Genomic DNA, 20,000 nt, shown 5'->3' with positions numbered 1-20,000 from the left:
CACCAGGAATGGTTTAGCAGGAGTGTTACAGAGATCCCTACAACCCCTAACTCTCCTCTCCTCTCTCTAGTCCCCAACACCACCAGGAATGGTTTAGCAGGAGTGTTACAGAGATCCCTACAGCCCCTAACTCTCCTCTCCTCTCTCTAGTCCCCAACACCACCAGGAATGGTTTAGCAGGAGTGTTACAGAGATCCCTACAGCCCCTAACTCTCCTCTCCTCTCTCTAGTCCCCAACACCACCAGGAATGGTTTAGCAGGAGTGTTACAGAGATCCCTACAACCCCTAACTCTCCTCTCCTCTCTCTAGTCCCCAACACCACCAGGAATGGTTTAGCAGGAGTGTTACAGAGATCCCTACAACCCCTAACTCTCCTCTCCTCTCCTCTCCTCTCTCTAGTCCCCAACACCACCAGGAATGGTTTAGCAGGAGTGTTACAGAGATCCCTACAACCCCTAACTCTCCTCTCCTCTCCTCTCCTCTCTCTAGTCCCCAACACCACCAGGAATGGTTTAGCAGGAGTGTTACAGAGATCCCTACAACCCCTAACTCTCCTCTCCTCTCCTCTCTCTAGTCCCCAACACCACCAGGAATGGTTTAGCAGGAGTGTTACAGAGATCCCTACAACCCCTAACTCTCCTCTCCTCTCCTCTCTCTAGTCCCCAACACCACCAGGAATGGTTTAGCAGGAGTGTTACAGAGATCCCTACAACCTGCCTTTGATGACCTGGTCTGCTTCGTAGCCACGGTCAGGCTGGCTAAACCACAGTTCATCAAGGTGAGACGCACACACACAGAAACACACACACACACCACACACCACACACCACACACACCACACACACCACACACACACACACACACACACACACCACACACACCACACACCACACACCACACACCACACACCACACACCACACACCACACACACACCACACACCACACACCACACACCACACACCACACACCACACACACACACCACACACACACACACAATTAGTGCTTCTTGAGTTCAGTTCAGTTTCGATTCGATTAATGAAAAATTATTTTTAGACATTAAATGCACAATGCATTATGTGGGTTGAATGCTGTAACAACACAGAATAAAACAATCAATACAAGTCCCATGATGGTAGTGACTGTCCATTACTGCTTATCACTTATTAACCATCATTTATTCACATTACTTTAATAAAATAAATATTTAAGTTCTGTATATTCCATTAGTTTTATTTGATGACTTTATTATTTCATGCCAAGTCATCATCTCATCTCTACAGAGCTGCTGTCTGACTAAATCACTATTTTAGTAGTTGTTCAAAGTAAATAAGGCGTACTTTTATGACTGCTGAATACCAGCTATCAATCACTTAGATCATGTATTTTCAGGTAGAGGTACCTCACGAAGCAACTGCTCTCTCTCCGTCTCTGGACAAGTAGGCCCCGCAATGGATTATGGTCAATGTAGTTATTTACCAAGTTTTCTGCACTAAACTATGTAGAATATTGGCCTATTGAAAACTACAACTCCTTACTACAGTGCACAGTTTGGGCTTGATCTGATTTACATTTGGAAAGTATTCAGACCCCTTGACTTTTTCCACATTTTGTTACGTTACAGCCTTATTCTAAAATTGATTAAATCGTTTTTCCCCCTCATCAATCTATACACAATACCCCATAATGACAAAGCAAAAACAGGTTTCTAGAAATTTTTGCAAATCTATCAACAAATGACCCCCCAGAAATATCACATTTACATAAGTATTCAGACCCTTTACTCAGCGATTACAGCCTTGCGTCTTCTTGGGTATGACGCTACAAGCTTGGCACACCTGTATTTGGGGAGTTTCTCCCATTTTTCTCTGCAGATCCTCTCAAGCTCTGTCAGGTTGGATGGGGAGTGTCGCTGCACAGCTATTTTCAGGTCTCTCCAGAGATGTTCGATCAGGTTCAAGTCCGGGCTCTGACTGGGCCACTCAAGGACATTCAGAGACTTGTCCCGAAGCCACTCCTGCGTTGTCTTGGCTGCGTGCTTAGGGTTGTTGTCCTGTTGGAAGGTGAACCTTCGCCCCAGTCTGAGGTCCTGAGTGCTCTGGAACAGGTTTTCATCAAGGATCTCTTTGTACTTTGCTCCGTTCATCTTTCCCTCGATCCTGACTAGTCTCCCAGTCCCTGCCGCTGAAAAACATCCCCACAGCATGATGCTGCCACCACCATGCTTCACCGTAGGGATGGTGCCAGGTTTCTTCCAGACGGGACGCTTGGCATTCAGGCCAAAGAGTTCAATCTTGGTTTCATCAGACCAGAGAACTTGTTTCTCATGATCAGAGTCATTTAGGTGCCTTTTGGCAAGCTCCAAGCAGGCTGTCCTGTGCCTTTTACTGAGGAGTGGCTTCCGTCTTGCCACTCTACCATAAAGGCCTGATTGGTGGAGTGCTGCGGAGATGGTTGTCCTTCTGGAAGGTTCTCCCATCTCCACAGAGCTCTGTCAGAGTGACCATCGGGTTCTTGGTCACCTCCCTGACCAATGCCCTTCTCCCCCGATTGCTCAGTTTGGCCTGGTGGCCAGCTCTAGAAAGAGTCTTGGTGGTTCCAAACTTCTTCCATTTAAGAATGATGGAGACCAATGTGTTCTTGGGGACCTTCAATGCTGCAGAAATGTTTTGGTACCCTTCCCCAGATCTGTGCCTCGACACAATCCTGTCTCGGAGCTCTGCGGACGATTCCTTCGACCTCATGGCTTGGTTTCTGCTCTGACATGCACTGTCAACTGTGGGACCTTATATAGACAGGTGTGTGCCTTTCCAAATCATGTCCAATAAATTGAATTTACCACAGGTGGACTCCAATGAAGTTGTAGAAACATCTCAAGGATGATCAATGGAAACAGGATGCACCTGAGCTCAATTTCGAGTCTCATAGCAAAGGGTCTGAATACTGATGTAAATAAGGTGTATATATACAGTGGGGAAAAAAAGTATTTAGTCAGCCACCAATTGTGCAAGTTCTCCCACTTAAAAATATGACAGAGGCCTGTAATTTTCATCATAGGTACACGTCAACTATGACAGACAAAATGAGAAATAAAATTCCAGAAAATCACATAGTAGGATTTTTAATGAATTTATTTGCAAATTATGGTGGAAAATAAGTATTTGGTCAATAACAAAAGTTTCTCAATACTTTGTTATATACCCTTTGTTGGCAATGACACAGGTCAAACGTTTTCTGTAAGTCTTCACAAGGTTTTCACACACTGTTGCTGGTATTTTGGCCCATTCCTCCATGCAGATCTCCTCTAGAGCAGTGATGTTTTGGGGCTGTCGCTGGGCAACACGGACTTTCAACTCCCTCCAAAGATTTTCTATGGGGTTGAGATCTGGAGACTGGCTAGGCCACTCCAGGACCTTGAAATGCTTCTTACGAAGCCACTCCTTCGTTGCCCGGGCAGTGTGTTTGGGAACATTGTCATGCTGAAAGACCCAGCCACGTTTCATCTTCAATGCCCTTGCTGATGGAAGGAGGTTTTCACTCAAAATCTCACGATACATGGCCCCATTCATTCTTTCCTTTACACGGATCAGTCGTCTTGGTCCCTTTGCAGAAAAACAGCCCCAAAGCATGATGTTTCCACCCCCATGCTTCACAGTAGGTATGGTGCAACTCAGCATTCTTTGTCCTCCAAACACGACAAGTTGAGTTTTTACCAAAAAGTTATATTTTGGTTTCATCTGACCATATGGCATTCTCCCAATCCTCTTCTGGATCATCCAAATGCACTCTAGCAAACTTCAGACGGGCCTGGACATGTACTGGCTTAAGCAGGGGGACACGTCTGGCACTGCAGGATTTGAGTCCCTGGCGGCGTAGTGTGTTACTGATGGTAGGCTTTGTTACTTTGGTCCCAGCTCTCTGCAGGTCATTCACTAGGTCCCCCCGTGTGGTTCTGGGATTTTTGCTCACCGTTCTTGTGATCATTTTGACCCCATGGGGTGAGAACTTGCGTGGAGCCCCAGATCGAGGGAGATTATCAGTGGTCTTGTATGTCTTCCATTTCCTAATAATTGCTCCCACAGTTGATTTCTTCAAACCAAGCTGCTTACCTATTGCAGATTCAGTCTTCCCAGCCTGGTGCAGGTCTACAATTTTGTTTCTGGTGTCCTTTGACAGCTCTTTGGTCTTGGCCATAGTGGAGTTTGGAGTGTGACTGTTTGAGGTTGTGGACAGGTGTCTTTTATACTGATAACAAGTTCAAACAGGTGCCATTAATACATGTAATGAGTGGAGGACAGAGGAGCCTCTTAAAGAAGAAGTTACAGGTCTGTGAGAGCCAGAAATCTTGCTTGTTTGTAGGTGACCAAATACTTATTTTCCACCATCATTTGCAAATAAATTCATTAAAAATCCTACAATGTGATTTTCTGGATTTTTTTTCCTCAATTTGTCTGTCATAGTTGACTTGTACCTATGATGAAAATTACAGGCCTCTCTCATCTTTTTAAGTGGGAGAACTTGCACAATTGGTGGCTGACTAAATACATTTTTTCCCCACTGTACATATAAGTTATCAAAAATGTCAAAAAATCTGTTTTCTCTTTGTCGTTATGTATTGTGTGTAGATTGATGAGGGACATGTTTTTAAAATCAATTTTAGAATAAGGCTGTAACGTCACAAAATGTGGAAAAAGTCAAGAGGTCTGAATAATTTCTGAATGAACAGTATCTCGATGGAAACTACGCATTGAGCTCACAGAAAAAAATTGAACGAAATGGAATTCAAATAATTGAACCAACGTCGGTCAATTACACTACCGTTCAAAAGTTTGGGGTCACTTAGAAATGTTCTTGTTTTCCATGAAAACCTACATGAAATGAGTTTGAATAAGAAATATAGCAAAATGCATAGGAAATGTAGTCATTGACAAGGTTAGAAATAATGATTTTTAATATAAATAATAATTGTGTCCTTCAAACTTTGATTTTGTCAAAGAATCCTCAATTTGCAGCAATTACAGCCTTGCAGACCTTTTGGCATTCTAGTTGTCAATTTGTTGAGGTAATCTGAAGAGATTTTGCCCCATGCTTCCTGAAGCACCTCCCACAAGTTGGATTGGCTTGATGGGCACTTCTTACGTACCATACGGTCAAGCTGCTCCCACAACAGCTCAATAGGATTGATATCCGGTGACTGTGCTGGCCACTCCATTATAGACAGAATACCAGCTGACTGCTTCTTCCCTAAATAGTTATTGCGGTGCTTTGGGTAATTCTCCTGTTGTAGGAGGAAATTGGCTCCGATCAAGCGCCGTCCACAGGGTATAGCATGGTGTTGCAAAATGGAGTGATAGCCTTCCTTCTTCAAGATCCCTTTTAACCTGTACAAATCTCCCACTTTACCACCACCAAAGCACCCCCAGACCATCACATTGCCTCCACCATGCTTGACAGATGGCATCAAGCACTCCTCCAGCATCTTTTAATTTGGTCTGCGTCTCACAAATGTTCTTCTTTGTGATCCGAACACCTCAAACTTCGATTAGTCTGTCCATAACACTTTTTTCCAATCTTCCTCTGTCCAGTGTTTGTGTTCTTTTGCCCATCTTAATCTTTTCTTTTTATTGGCCAGTCTGAGATATGGCTTTTTCTTTGCAACTCTGCCTAGAAGGTCAGCATCACGGATCGCCTCTTCACTGTTGACGTTGAGACTGGTGTTTTGCGGGTACTATTTAATGAAGCTGCCAGTTGAGGACCTGTGAGGCGTCTGTTTCTCAAACTAGACACTCTAATGTATTTGTCCTCTTGCTCAGTTGGGCACCGGGGCCTCCCACTCCTCTTTCTATTCTGGTTAGAGCCAGTTTGCGCTGTTCTGTGAAGGAAGTAGTACACAGCGTTGTACAAGATCTTCAGTTTCTTGGCAATTTCTCGCATGGAATAGCCTTCATTTCTCAGAACAAGAATAGACTGACGAGTTTCAGAAGAAAGTTATTTGTTTCTGGCCATTTTGATTCTGTAATCGAACCCACAATTGCTGATGCTCCAGATACTCAACTAGTCTCAAGAAGGCCAGTTTTATTGCTTCTTTAATCAGCACAACAGTCTTCAGCTGTGCTAACATAATTGCAAAAGGGTTTTCTAATGATCAATTAGCCTTTTAAAATGATAAACCTGGATTAGCACAAACACAACGTGCCATTGGAACACAGGACTGATGGTTGCTGATAATGGGCCTCTGTACGCCTGTGTAGATATTCCATAAAAAATCAGCCGTTTCCAGCTACAATAGCCATTTACAACATTAACAATGTCTACACTGTATTTCTGATCAATTTGATGTTCTTTTAATGGACACATTTTTTTCTAAGTGGCCCCAAACTTTTGAACGGTAGTTTAGTTGTTTAAATGCCCCAAACTTACCAACATTTTGGTTAATCGCTCAGCACTAACACACACACACACACACACACAGACACACACACACACACACACACACACACACACACACACACACACACACACACACACACACACACACACACTCAATGGAGTAACAAGAAATCAGAAAATAAATAAGTAGAAATTGACGGTAAATCCTATTTAACCTACAGTATTAAACACAACAAAGCTACACTGTCTATTTCACCTGCATATTTTGCACTCACCGGACAGTTTATTAAGTACACCACCCCGTTCAAGAAAATGGATCTCTCTTACAGACAGTGAGTCATGTGGCCGTGGCTTGCTATTTAAACCAGGCAGACAGGCATCAAGGCATTCAGTTACTGTTCGATTGAACGTTGGAACGGGCAAAACGAGTGACCTAAGCGACTTTGAGGTATGATCGTCGGTGCCAGGCGCGCCGGATCCAGTATCCCAGAAACGGCCACCCACCTGGGCTTTTCACGCACGACGGTGTCTAGGGTTTACCGAGAATGGTGCGACAAACATCCAGTCTGCGGCAGTCCTGTTGGCGAAAATAACTAGTTGAAGGAGAATGGTAGAATTGTGCTAACAGGTGGCCCACAAACAGACAGATAACGGAGCAGTACAACAGTGCTGTGCAGAACGGCATCTCGGAACGCACAACTCATCAGTCCTTGTCACGGATGGGCTATTGCAGCAGACGACCACACCGGGTTCCACTCCTATCAGCTAAAAACAAGAAGAAGCGGCTCCAGTGGGCACGCCATCACCAACACTGGACAACTGAGGAGTGGAAAAACATTGCCTGGAACACAGTAGCGATTTCATTTTACTTTAGTGGCCTGCGCAGTCTCCAGACCTCAACCCAATACAGCATCTTTGGGATGAAGTGGAACGGGCTGTTCGCAGCAGGAATGTACCGCCGTCCAATCAGCAGCAACTGCCTGATGCCATCGCGTCAGCATGGACCAACATCCCTGTGGAACGTTTCCGACACCTTGTAGAATCAATTCCCCGAAGAATTCAGGCTGTTCTGTAGGCAAAGGGGGGGTCAGACCCGGTACTAGATGGGTGTACCTAATAAACTGGCCACTGATAGTATATATTGTCTATCTATATTCAATTATCTATATTCTATGCAATATATATTGATATCTATCTTGTTGTCTATCCCTCCATAGGAGATGTGTACAGTGGCAGAGCCCAATGAAGAGTTCACCTCCCGACACAGCCTAGAGTGGAAGTTCTTATTCCTAGACCACAGGTAACACAGTCTGTAGTAGAAGTTCTTGTTGCTAGACCACAGGTAACACAGTCTGTAGTAGAAGTTCTTGTTGCTAGACCACAGGTAACACAGTCTGTAGTAGAAGTTCTTGTTGCTAGACCACAGGTAACACAGTCTGTAGTAGAAGTTCTTGTTGCTAGACCACAGGTAACACAGTCTGTAGTAGAAGTTCTTGTTGCTAGACCACAGGTAACACAGTCTGTAGTAGAAGTTCTTGTTGCTAGACCACAGGTAACACAGTCTGTAATAGAAGTTCTTATTCCTAGACCACAGGTAACACAGTCTGTAGTAGAAGTTCTTGTTGCTAGACCACAGGTAACACAGTCTGTAATAGAAGTTCTTGTTGCTAGACCACAGATAACACAGTCTGTAGTAGAAGTTCTTGTTGCTAGACCACAGGTAACACAGTCTGTAGTAGAAGTTCTTGTTGCTAGACCACAGGTAACACAGTCTGTAATAGAAGTTCTTGTTGCTAGACCACAGGTAACACAGTCTGTAGTAGAAGTTCTTGTTGCTAGACCACAGGTAACACAGTCTGTAGTAGAAGTTCTTGTTGCTAGACCACAGGTAACACAGTCTGTAGTAGAAGTTATTGTTGCTAGACCACAGGTAACACAGTCTGTAGTAGAAGTTCTTGTTGCTAGACCACAGATAACACAGTCTGTAGTAGAAGTTCTTGTTGCTAGACCACAGGTAACACAGCCTGTAGTAGAAGTTCTTGTTGCTAGACCACAGGTAACACAGTCTGTAGTAGAAGTTCTTGTTGCTAGACCACAGGTAACACAGTCTGTAATAGAAGTTCTTGTTGCTAGACCACAGGTAACACAGCCTGTAGTAGAAGTTCTTGTTGCTAGACCACAGGTAACACAGTCTGTAGTAGAAGTTCTTGTTGCTAGACCACAGGTAACACAGTCTGTAATAGAAGTTCTTGTTGCTAGACCACAGGTAACACAGTCTGTAGTAGAAGTTCTTGTTGCTAGACCACAGGTAACACAGTCTGTAGTAGAAGTTATTGTTGCTAGACCACAGGTAACACAGTCTGTAGTAGAAGTTATTGTTGCTAGACCACAGGTAACACAGTCTGTAGTAGAAGTTATTGTTGCTAGACCACAGGTAATTCATTCTATCTAATTAGATGGTTTTGCCTCAAAGTGAACCACTCGTTGTCCTCAGTTGACCTGACACACCACAAACCTGAAATACCACACACACACATACACACACACACAAACACACCCTCTAGTGGTATTATGTTAATAAGCAGGCTTGGTAACTGATGATGGTATTTCCTCCCTCCAGGGCTCCACCAATCATAGGCTACCTTCCATTTGAGGTTCTGGGGACATCGGGGTATGACTACTATCATGTAGACGACCTGGAGACACTGGCCAAGTGTCACGAACACTGTGAGTTACACACACACACACACCTCTCTGTCTAGTGATGCATTATGGGAAAGGGAATTCATTTTACTACAGGTTCCTGACCTCTCCTCTCTGTCTAGTGATGCAGTATGGGAAAGGGAATTCATTTTACTACAGGTTCATGACGTCTCCTCTCTCCTCTCTGTCTAGTGATGCATTATGGGAAAGGGAATTCATTTTACTACAGGTTCCTGACCTCTCCTCTCTGTCTAGTGATGCATTATGGTAAAGGGAAGTCATGTTACTACAGGTTCCTGACGTCTCCTCTCTGTCTAGTGATGCATTATGGGAAAGGGAATTCATGTTACTACAGGTTCCTGATGTCTCCTCTCTGTCTAGTGATGCATTATGGGAAAGGGAATTCATGTTACTACAGTTTCATGACGTCTCCTCTCTCCTCTCTGTCTAGTGATGCATTATGGGAAAGGGAATTCATGTTACTACAGGTTAATGACGTCTCCTCTCTGTCTAGTGATGCATTATGGGAAAGGGAATTCATGTTACTACAGGTTCCTGATGTCTCCTCTCTCCTCTCTGTCTAGTGATGCATTATGGGAAAGGGAATTCATGTTACTACAGGTTCCTGATGTCTCCTCTCTGTCTAGTGATGCATTATGGAAAAGGGAATTCATGTTACTACAGGTTCCTGATGTCTCCTCTCTGTCTAGTGATGCATTATGGGAAAGGGAATTCATGTTACTACAGGTTCATGACGTCTCCTCTCTCCTCTCTGTCTAGTGATGCATTATGGGAAAAGGGAATTCATGTTACTACAGGTTTATGACGTCTCCTCTCTCCTCTCTGTCTAGTGATGCATTATGGGAAAGGGAATTCATTTTACTACAGGTTCCTGATGTCTCCTCTCTGTCTAGTGATGCATTATGGGAAAGGGAATTCATGTTACTACAGGTTCATGACGTCTCCTCTCTGTCTAGTGATGCATTATGGGAAAGGGAATTCATGTTACTACAGGTTCATGACGTCTCCTCTCTCCTCTCTGTCTAGTGATGCATTATGGGAAAGGGAATTAATGTTACTACAGGTTCCTGACCTCTCCTCTCTGTCTAGTGAAGCATTATGGGAAAGGGAATTCATGTTACTACAGGTTCATGACGTCTCCTCTCTCCTCTCTGTCTAGTGATGCATTATGGGAAAGGGAATTCATGTTACTACAGGTTTATGACGTCTCCTCTCTCCTCTCTGTCTAGTGATGCATTATGGGAAAGGGAATTCATTTTACTACAGGTTCCTGATGTCTCCTCTCTGTCTAGTGATGCATTATGGGAAAGGGAATTCATGTTACTACAGGTTCATGACGTCTCCTCTCTGTCTAGTGATGCATTATGGGAAAGGGAATTCATGTTACTACAGGTTCATGACGTCTCCTCTCTCCTCTCTGTCTAGTGATGCATTATGGGAAAGGGAATTCATTTTACTACAGGTTCCTGATGTCTCCTCTCTGTCTAGTGATGCATTATGGGAAAGGGAATTAATGTTACTACAGGTTCCTGACCTCTCCTCTCTGTCTAGTGAAGCATTATGGGAAAGGGAAGTCATGTTACTACAGGTTCCTGACCTCTCCTCTCTGTCTAGTGAAGCATTATGGGAAAGGGAAGTCATGTTACTACAGGTTCCTGACCTCTCCTCTCTGTCTAGTGATGCAGTATGGGAAAGGGAAGTCATGTTACTACAGATTCCTGACCAAGGGTCAACAGTGGATCTGGCTCCAGACTCATTACTACATCACCTATCACCAGTGGAACTCCAGGCCTGAGTTCATCGTCTGCACACACACCGTCGTCAGGTAGGGGGACAATGCTATGGTTATGTTTAAAACGGATTACACACCGTCGTCAGGTAGGGGGACAATGCTATGGTTATGGTTAAAACGGATTACACACCGTCGTCAGGTAGGGGGACAATGCTATGGTTATGTTTAAAACGGATTACACACCGTCGTCAGGTAGGGGGACAATGCTATGGTTATGTTTAAAACGGATTACACACCGTCGTCAGGTAGGGGGACAATGCTATGGTTATGTTTAAAACGGATTACACACCGTCGTCAGGTAGGGGGACAATGCTATGGTTATGTTTAAAACGGATTACACACCGTCGTCAGGTAGGGGGACAATGCTATGGTTATGTTTAAAACGGATTACACACCGTCGTCAGGTAGGGGGACAATGCTATGGTTATGGTTAAAACGGATTTCTTTAAATGTGCATATGGTTCTCTACACACACCGTTGTCGAGTAAGATTGGACTACACAATTGATCATCTATATACTACTAAAATCTGACTATAAATTATTGGAATTTCTTTAAGGCATAACATATTTTTATTTGAAATGAACAACAGAATTAAATCCTTGCAATTTGAATAAAGGAATAGAGAAAAATAATAATATTGTGAGGGACGGTTTCCTGGACCCAGAATAGGCCGAATGGTGAGACTAAGAGGAGGTGACTTGTTCTGTTCTCTGTGTAACTATGGGGAGGTGACATGTTCTGTTCTCTGTCTCTCTGTGTAACTATGGGGAGGTGACATGTTCTGTTCTCTGTCTCTCTGTGTAACTATGGGGAGGTGACTTGTTCTGTTCTCTGTCTCTCTGTGTAACTATGGGGAGGTGACATGTTCTGTTCTCTGTCTCTCTGTGTAACTATGGGGAGGTGACATGTTCTGTTCTCTGTCTCTCTGTGTAACTATAGGGAGGTGACTTGTTCTGTTCTCTGTCTCTCTGTGTAACTATAGGGAGGTGACTTGTTCTGTTCTCTGTCTCTCTGTGTAACTATGGGGAGGTGACTTGTTCTGTTCTCTGTCTCTCTGTGTAACTATGGGGAGGTGACTTGTTCTGTTCTCTGTCTCTCTGTGTAACTATGGGGAGGTGACATGTTCTGTTCTCTGTCTCTCTGTGTAACTATGGGGAGGTGACTTGTTCTGTTCTCTGTCTCTCTGTGTAACTATAGGGAGGTGACTTGTTCTGTTCTCTGTCTCTCTGTGTAACTATGGGGAGGTGACATGTTCTGTTCTCTGTCTCTCTGTGTAACTATGGGGAGGTGACATGTTCTGTTCTCTGTCTCTCTGTGTAACTATGGGGAGGTGACATGTTCTGTTCTCTGTCTCTCTGTGTAACTATGGGGAGGTGACATGTTCTGTTCTCTGTCTCTCTGTGTAACTATGGGGAGGTGACATGTTCTGTTCTCTGTCTCTCTGTGTAACTATGGGGAGGTGACATGTTCTGTTCTCTGTCTCTCTGTGTAACTATGGGGAGGTGACATGTTCTGTTCTCTGTCTCTCTGTGTAACTATGGGGAGGTGACTTGTTCTGTTCTCTGTCTCTCTGTGTAACTATGGGGAGGTGACATGTTCTGTTCTCTGTCTCTCTGTGTAACTATGGGGAGGTGACATGTTCTGTTCTCTGTCTCTCTGTGTAACTATGGGGAGGTGACTTGTTCTGTTCTCTGTCTCTCTGTGTAACTATGGGGAGGTGACTTGTTCTGTTCTCTGTCTCTCTGTGTAACTATGGGGAGGTGACATGTTCTGTTCTCTGTCTCTCTGTGTAACTATGGGGAGGTGACTTGTTCTGTTCTCTGTCTCTCTGTGTAACTATGGGGAGGTGACATGTTCTGTTCTCTGTCTCTCTGTGTAACTATGGGGAGGTGACTTGTTCTGTTCTCTGTCTCTCTGTGTAACTATAGGGAGGTGACTTGTTCTGTTCTCTGTCTCTCTGTGTAACTATGGGGAGGTGACATGTTCTGTTCTCTGTCTCTCTGTGTAACTATGGGGAGGTGACATGTTCTGTTCTCTGTCTCTCTGTGTAACTATGGGGAGGTGACATGTTCTGTTCTCTGTCTCTCTGTGTAACTATGGGGAGGTGACATGTTCTGTTCTCTGTCTCTCTGTGTAACTATGGGGAGGTGACATGTTCTGTTATCTGTCTCTCTGTGTAACTATGGGGAGGTGACATGTTCTGTTCTCTGTCTCTCTGTGTAACTATGGGGAGGTGACATGTTCTGTTCTCTGTCTCTCTGTGTAACTATGGGGAGGTGACTTGTTCTGTTCTCTGTCTCTCTGTGTAACTATGGGGAGGTGACTTGTTCTGTTCTCTGTGTAACTATGGGGAGGTGACTTGTTCTGTTCTCTGTCTCTATGTGTAACTATGGGGAGGTGACATGTTCTGTTCTTTGTGTAGCTATGCGGAGGTGAGAGCAGAGCAGCGTAGAGAGCTGGGTATCATTGAAGAGCCCCCCCCTGAGGTAACTGTGGACAAGGTGAGACATTTACTGGTGTTGTTGCCTTTCTCACCATATTGATGTGGTGTTTCCCTCTTCATTATTAATATAACTATGACTGGCTAAGTGGTAGCTATATATCCCTTATTAATATAACTATGACTGGCTAAGTGGTAGCTATATATATCTTATTAATATAACTATGACTGGCTAAGTGGTAGCTATATATATCTTATTAATATAACTATGACTGGCTAAGTGGTAGCTACATATATCTTATTAATATAACTATGACTGGCTAAGTGGTAGCTACATATCTCTTATTAATATAACTATGACTGGCTAAGTGGTAGCTATATATATCTTATTCATATAACTATGACTGGCTAAGTGGTAGCTATATATATCTTATTAATATAACTATGACTGGCTAAGTGGTAGCTATATATATCTTATTAATATAACTATGACTGGCTAAGTGGTAGCTACATATATCTTATTAATATAACTATGACTGGCTAAGTGGTAGCTATATATATCTTATTAATATAACTATGACTGGCTAAGTGGTAGCTATATATCTCTTATTAATATAACTATGACTGGCTAAGTGGTAGCTACATATCCCTTATTAATATAACTATGACTGGCTAAGTGGTAGCTACATATATCTTATTAATATAACTATGACTGGCTAAGTGGTAGCTATATATATCGTATTAATATAACTATGACGGGCGGCAGGTAGCTTAGTGGGTAAGAGCGTTGTGCCAGTAACCAAAAGGTTGCTGGTTCTAATCCCCGAGCCGACTAGGTGAAAAATCTGTCGATGTGCCCTTGAGCAAGGCACTTAACCCTAATTGCTCATGTAAGTCGCTCTGGATAAGAGCGTCTGCTAAATGACTAAAATGTAAATGTAAATGACTGGCTAAGTGGTAGCTATATATATCTTATTAATATAACTATGACTGGCTAAGTGGTAGCTATATATATCTTATTAATATAACTATGACTGGCTAAGTGGTAGCTATATATCTCTTATTAATATAACTATGACTGGCTAAGTGGTAGCTACATATCTCTTATTAATATAACTATGACTGGCTAAGTGGTAGCTATATATCTCTTATTAATATAACTATGACTGGCTAAGTGGTAGCTATATCCCTTATTAATATAACTATGACTGGCTAAGTGGTAGCTACATATATCTTATTAATATAACTATGACTGGCTAAGTGGTAGCTACATATCTCTTATTAATATAACTATGACTGACTAAGTGGTAGCTATATCCCTTATTAATATAACTATGACTGGCGAAGTGGTAGCTACATATATCTTATTAATATAACTATGACTGGCTAAGTAGTAGCTACAGTGGGGAAAAAAAGTATTTAGTCAGCCACCAATTGTGCAAGTTCTCCCACTTAAAAAGATGAGAGAGGCCTGTAATTTTCATCATAGGTACACGTCAACTATGATAGACAAATTGAGAAGAAAAACTCCAGAAAATCACATTGTAGGATTTTTTATGAATTTATTTGCAAGTTATGGTGGAAAATAAGTATTTGGTCACCTACAAACAAGCAAGATTTCTGGCCCTCACAGACCTGTAACTTCTTCTTTAAGAGGCTCCTCTGTCCTCCACTCGTTACCTGTATTAATGGCACCTGTTTGAACTTGTTATCAGTATAAAAGACACCTGTCCACAACCTCAAACAGTCACACTCCAAACTCCACTATGGCCAAGACCAAAGAGCTGTCAATGGACACCAGAAACAAAATTGTAGACCTGCACCAGGCTGGGAAGACTGAATCTGCAATAGGTAAGCAGCTTGGTTTGAAGAAATCAACTGTGGGAGCAATTATTAGGAAATGGAAGACATACAAGACCACTGATAATCTCCCTCGATCTGGGGCTCCACGCAAGATCTCACCCCGTAGGGTCAAAATGATCACAAGAACGGTGAGCAAAAATCCCAGAACCACACGGGGAGACCTAGTGAATGACCTGCAGAGAGCTGGGACCAAAGTAACAAAGCCTACCATCAGTAACACACTACGCCGCCAGGGACTCAAATCCTGCAGTGCCAGACGTATCCCCCTGCTTAAGCCAGTACATGTCCTGGCCCGTCTGAAGTTTGCTAGAGTGCATTTGGATGATCCAGAAGAGGATTGGGAGAATGTCATATGGTCAGATGAAACCAAAATATAACTTTTTGGTAAAAACTCAACTCGTCGTGTTTGGAGGACAAAGAATGCTGAGTTGCATCCAAAGAACACCATACCTACTGTGAAGCATGGGGGTGGAAACATCATGCTTTGGGGCTGTTTTTCTGCAAAGGGACCAGGACGACTGATCCTTGTAAAGGAAAGAATGAATGGGGCCATGTATCGTGAGATTTTGAGTGAAAACCTCCTTCCATCAGCAAGGGCATTGAAGATGAAATGTGGCTGGGTCTTTCAGCATGACAATGATCCCAAACACACCGCCCGGGCAACGAAGGAGTGGCTTCCTAAGAAGCATTTCAAGGTCCTGGAGTGGCCTAGCCAGTCTCCAGATCTCAACACCATAGAAAATCTTTGTAGGGAGTTGAAAGTCCGTGTTGCCCAGCGACAGCCCCAAAACATCACTGCTCTAGAGGAGATCTGCATGGAGGAATGGGCCAAAATACCAGCAACAGTGTGTGAAAACCTTGTGAAGACTTACAGAAAACGTTTGACCTGTGTCATTGCCAACAAAGGGTATATAACAAAGTATTGAGAAACTTTTGTTATTGACCAAATACTTATTTTCCACCATAATTTGCAAATAAATTCATTAAAAATCCTACAATGTGATTTTCAGGGAAAAAAAATCTAATTTTGTCTGTCATAGTTGACGTGTATCTATGATGAAAATTACAGGCCTCTCTCATCTTTTTAAGTGGGAGAACTTGCACAATTGGTGGCTGACTAAAGACTTTTTTTCCCCCACTGTATATATATCTTATTAATATAACTATGACTGGCTAAGTGGTAGCTATATATATCTTATTAATATAACTATGACTGGCTAAGTGGTAGCTACATATCTCTTATTAATATAACTATGACTGGCTAAGTGGTAGCTACATATATCTTATTAATATAACTATGACTGGCTTAGTGGTAGCTACATATATCTTATTAATATAACTATGACTGGCTAAGTGGTAGCTATATATATCTTATTAATATAACTATGACTGGCTAAGTGGTAGCTATATATATCTTATTAATATAACTATGACTGGCTAAGTGGTAGCTATATATCTCTTATTAATATAACTATGACTGGCTAAGTGGTAGCTATATATCTCTTATTAATATAACTATGACTGGCTAAGTGGTAGCTACATATCCCTTATTAATATAACTATGACTGGCTAAGTGGTAGCTACATATCTCTTATTAATATAACTATGACTGGCTAAGTGGTAGCTACATATCTCTCATTAATATAACTATGACTGGCTAAGTGGTAGCTATATCCCTTATTAATATAACTATGACTGGCTAAGTGGTAGCTATATATATCTTATTAATATAACTATGACTGGTTAAGTGGTAGCTACATATCCCTTACTAATATAACTATGACTGGCTAAGTGGTAGCTATATATATCTTATTAATATAACTATGACTGGCTAAGTGGTAGCTATATATATCTTATTAATATAACTATGACTGGCTAAGTGGTAGCTATATATATCTTATTAATATAACTATGACTGGCTAAGTGGTAGCTACATATCTCTTATTAATATAACTATGACTGGCTAAGTGGTAGCTATATATATCTTATTAATATAACTATGACTGGCTAAGTGGTAGCTATATATATCTTATTAATATAACTATGACTGGCTAAGTGGTAGCTATATATATCTTATTAATATAACTATGACTGGCTAAGTGGTAGCTATATATCTCTTATTAATATAACTATGACTGGCTAAGTGGTAGCTACATATCCCTTATTAATATAACTATGACTGGCTAAGTGGTAGCTATATATATCTTATTAATATAACTATGACTGGCTAAGTGGTAGCTATATATATCTTATTAATATAACTATGACTGGCTAAGTGGTAGCTATATATCTCTTATTAATATAACTATGACTGGCTAAGTGGTAGCTATATATCCCTTATTAATATAACTATGACTGGCTAAGTGGTAGCTATATATATCTTATTAATATAACTATGACTGGCTAAGTGGTAGCTATATATATCTTATTAATATAACTATGACTGGCTAAGTGGTAGCTATATATCCCTTATTAATATAACTATGACTGGCTAAGTGGTAGCTATATATCTCTTATTAATATAACTATGACTGGCTAAGTGGTAGCTACATATCTCTTATTAATATAACTATGACTGGCTAAGTGGTAGCTATATATCCCTTATTAATATAACTATGACTGGCTAAGTGGTAGCTATATATCCCTTATTAATATAACTATGACTGGCTAAGTGGTAGCTATATATCTCTTATTAATATAACTATGACTGGCTAAGTGGTAGCTACATATCTCTTATTAATATAACTATGACTGGCTAAGTGGTAGCTATATATATCTTATTAATATAACTATGACTGGCTAAGTGGTAGCTACATATCTCTTATTAATATAACTATGACTGGCTAAGTGGTAGCTATATATATCTTATTAATATAACTATGACTGGCTAAGTGGTAGCTATATATCCCTTATTAATATAACTATGACTGGCTAAGTGGTAGCTACATATCTCTTATTAATATAACTATGACTGGCTAAGTGGTAGCTATATATCTCTTATTAATATAACTATGACTGGCTAAGTGGTAGCTATATATCCCTTATTAATATAACTATGACTGGCTAAGTGGTAGCTATATATCTCTTATTAATATAACTATGACTGGCTAAGTGGTAGCTATATATCTCTTATTAATATAACTATGACTGGCTAAGTGGTAGCTACATATCTCTTATTAATATAACTATGACTGGCTAAGTGGTAGCTACATTTCTCTTATTAATATAACTATGACTGGCTAAGTGGTAGCTATATATCTCTTATTAATATAACTATGACTGGCTAAGTGGTAGCTATATATATCTTATTAATATAACTATGACTGGCTAAGTGGTAGCTATATATCTCTTATTAATATAACTATGACTGGCTAAGTGGTAGCTATATATATCTTATTAATATAACTATGACTGGCTAAGTGGTAGCTACAAAATATCTTATTAATATAACTATGACTGGCTAAGTGGTAGCTATATATCTCTTATTAATATAACTATGACTGGCTAAGTGGTAGCTATATATATCTTATTAATATAACTATGACTGGCTAAGTGGTAGCTACATATCTCTTATTAATATAACTATGACTGGCTAAGTGGTAGCTATATCCCTTATTAATATAACTATGACTGGCTAAGTGGTAGCTACATATCTAACTCCATTCTGATTCGTTCCCTCTCCTCCTCCCTCAAGCAGAGTCAAGACAGTGGATCTGAGTCTCAGCTCAACACGGTCTCCAGCCTAAAAGATGCTCTGGAACGCTTTGATCGTAGCCGGACCCCCTCTTCCACCTCCCTATCCTCACACAAGACCTCCTCACACATCTCAGACAACACCTGTACCTGTAAGAGAACACACACACACACATCGCAGACCACTCACACGTACACACACACACAGACACACATCGGTATCTCTGACTATAATGGGATCTCTCTGTCTCCATAGCAACAGCTTCCAAGCTCCACATGGACATGGCCACGCCCCCTCGTCCGTCACATGCTGCCTCCACCATCGAGATGACATCACAGAGACGCTCCTCCATCAGCAGCCAGGTGAGATCTGATTGGACAGAATGCAACAGGACAGAAAGTGATTAGACAGAACCAAAAAATAAGGACGTTTGTTTTGACTGGCGATTGGGCGAGTCCAACAGGTCCTATTAAATACATAATGAATGGAATCTGTTGTGGAGGAGTAGGAGATGACCAGGTCCAATTCAACCTGTGAAGAATCTAAATTGATTCGACTCTGAATCAACTGCAACTGAATCAAACTGACACTGTATCTTTATCTGTTGTCTGTGTGTGTGTGTGTTTGTGTGTGTATCTGTGTGTGTGTGTGTGTGTGTGTGTTTGTGTGTGTACGGGTGTGTGTGTGTGTGTGTGTAGTCTATGAGTTCTCAGACCACGGGACACAGTGTGGCTCCCGTCCATCCTGTGATACAACCACAACATCACCAACAACCAAAGCAACACCAACAACAACAACAACTACAGCCAAACGTCCAGGTGAGAAACACTATCTATCTACCCTACTCACCATCTATCCAGGGCGGCATCCCAAACGGAACTCTATTCCCTATATAGTGCACTACTTTTGACTTAGCCCTATGGGCCCTGGTCAAATGTAGTGTACTAAATAGTGAATAGGGTGCTGTTTGGGACAGATCCCTAAAGTGTGACGATCCTACAGCCATTCAGTACTAGTATGTCAGACATCAGAACCTATTGTAGCCTGACGCTGCTTGCTGGTCGTATACCATGGTGGCAACAACCTCTCTCTCT

At 41.7% G+C, this 20,000-nt stretch overlaps 1 protein-coding gene across 1 annotated transcript in view; it reads left to right on the top strand.

Moving 5' to 3' along the window:
• The window catches only part of LOC311121931 (circadian locomoter output cycles protein kaput-like), a gene marked incomplete at its 3' end in the record, with an annotated part of 37,074 nt that extends 17,350 nt beyond the window's left edge, over positions 1–19,724 (top strand). Inside the window, exons 10-17 of the mRNA XM_084196361.1 lie at positions 661–779; positions 7,609–7,691; positions 9,012–9,118; positions 10,793–10,940; positions 13,332–13,410; positions 18,910–19,057; positions 19,162–19,268; positions 19,605–19,724. Of these exons, the coding sequence (XP_084052487.1) occupies positions 661–779; positions 7,609–7,691; positions 9,012–9,118; positions 10,793–10,940; positions 13,332–13,410; positions 18,910–19,057; positions 19,162–19,268; positions 19,605–19,724 (911 nt within the window). The remainder of the gene's footprint in view (positions 1–660; positions 780–7,608; positions 7,692–9,011; positions 9,119–10,792; positions 10,941–13,331; positions 13,411–18,909; positions 19,058–19,161; positions 19,269–19,604) is intronic.
• Between the last annotated feature and the right edge of the window lie 276 nt (positions 19,725–20,000).

The sequence above is a fragment of the Coregonus lavaretus genome (assembly GCF_964263955.1).
Source record: "Coregonus lavaretus genome assembly, contig: HAP1_SCAFFOLD_4954, whole genome shotgun sequence".
Taxonomy (NCBI): Eukaryota; Metazoa; Chordata; class Actinopteri; order Salmoniformes; family Salmonidae; genus Coregonus; species Coregonus lavaretus.
Note: the sequence above shows the minus strand (reverse complement) of the source record. Positions and strands in the feature narration are given on the sequence as shown.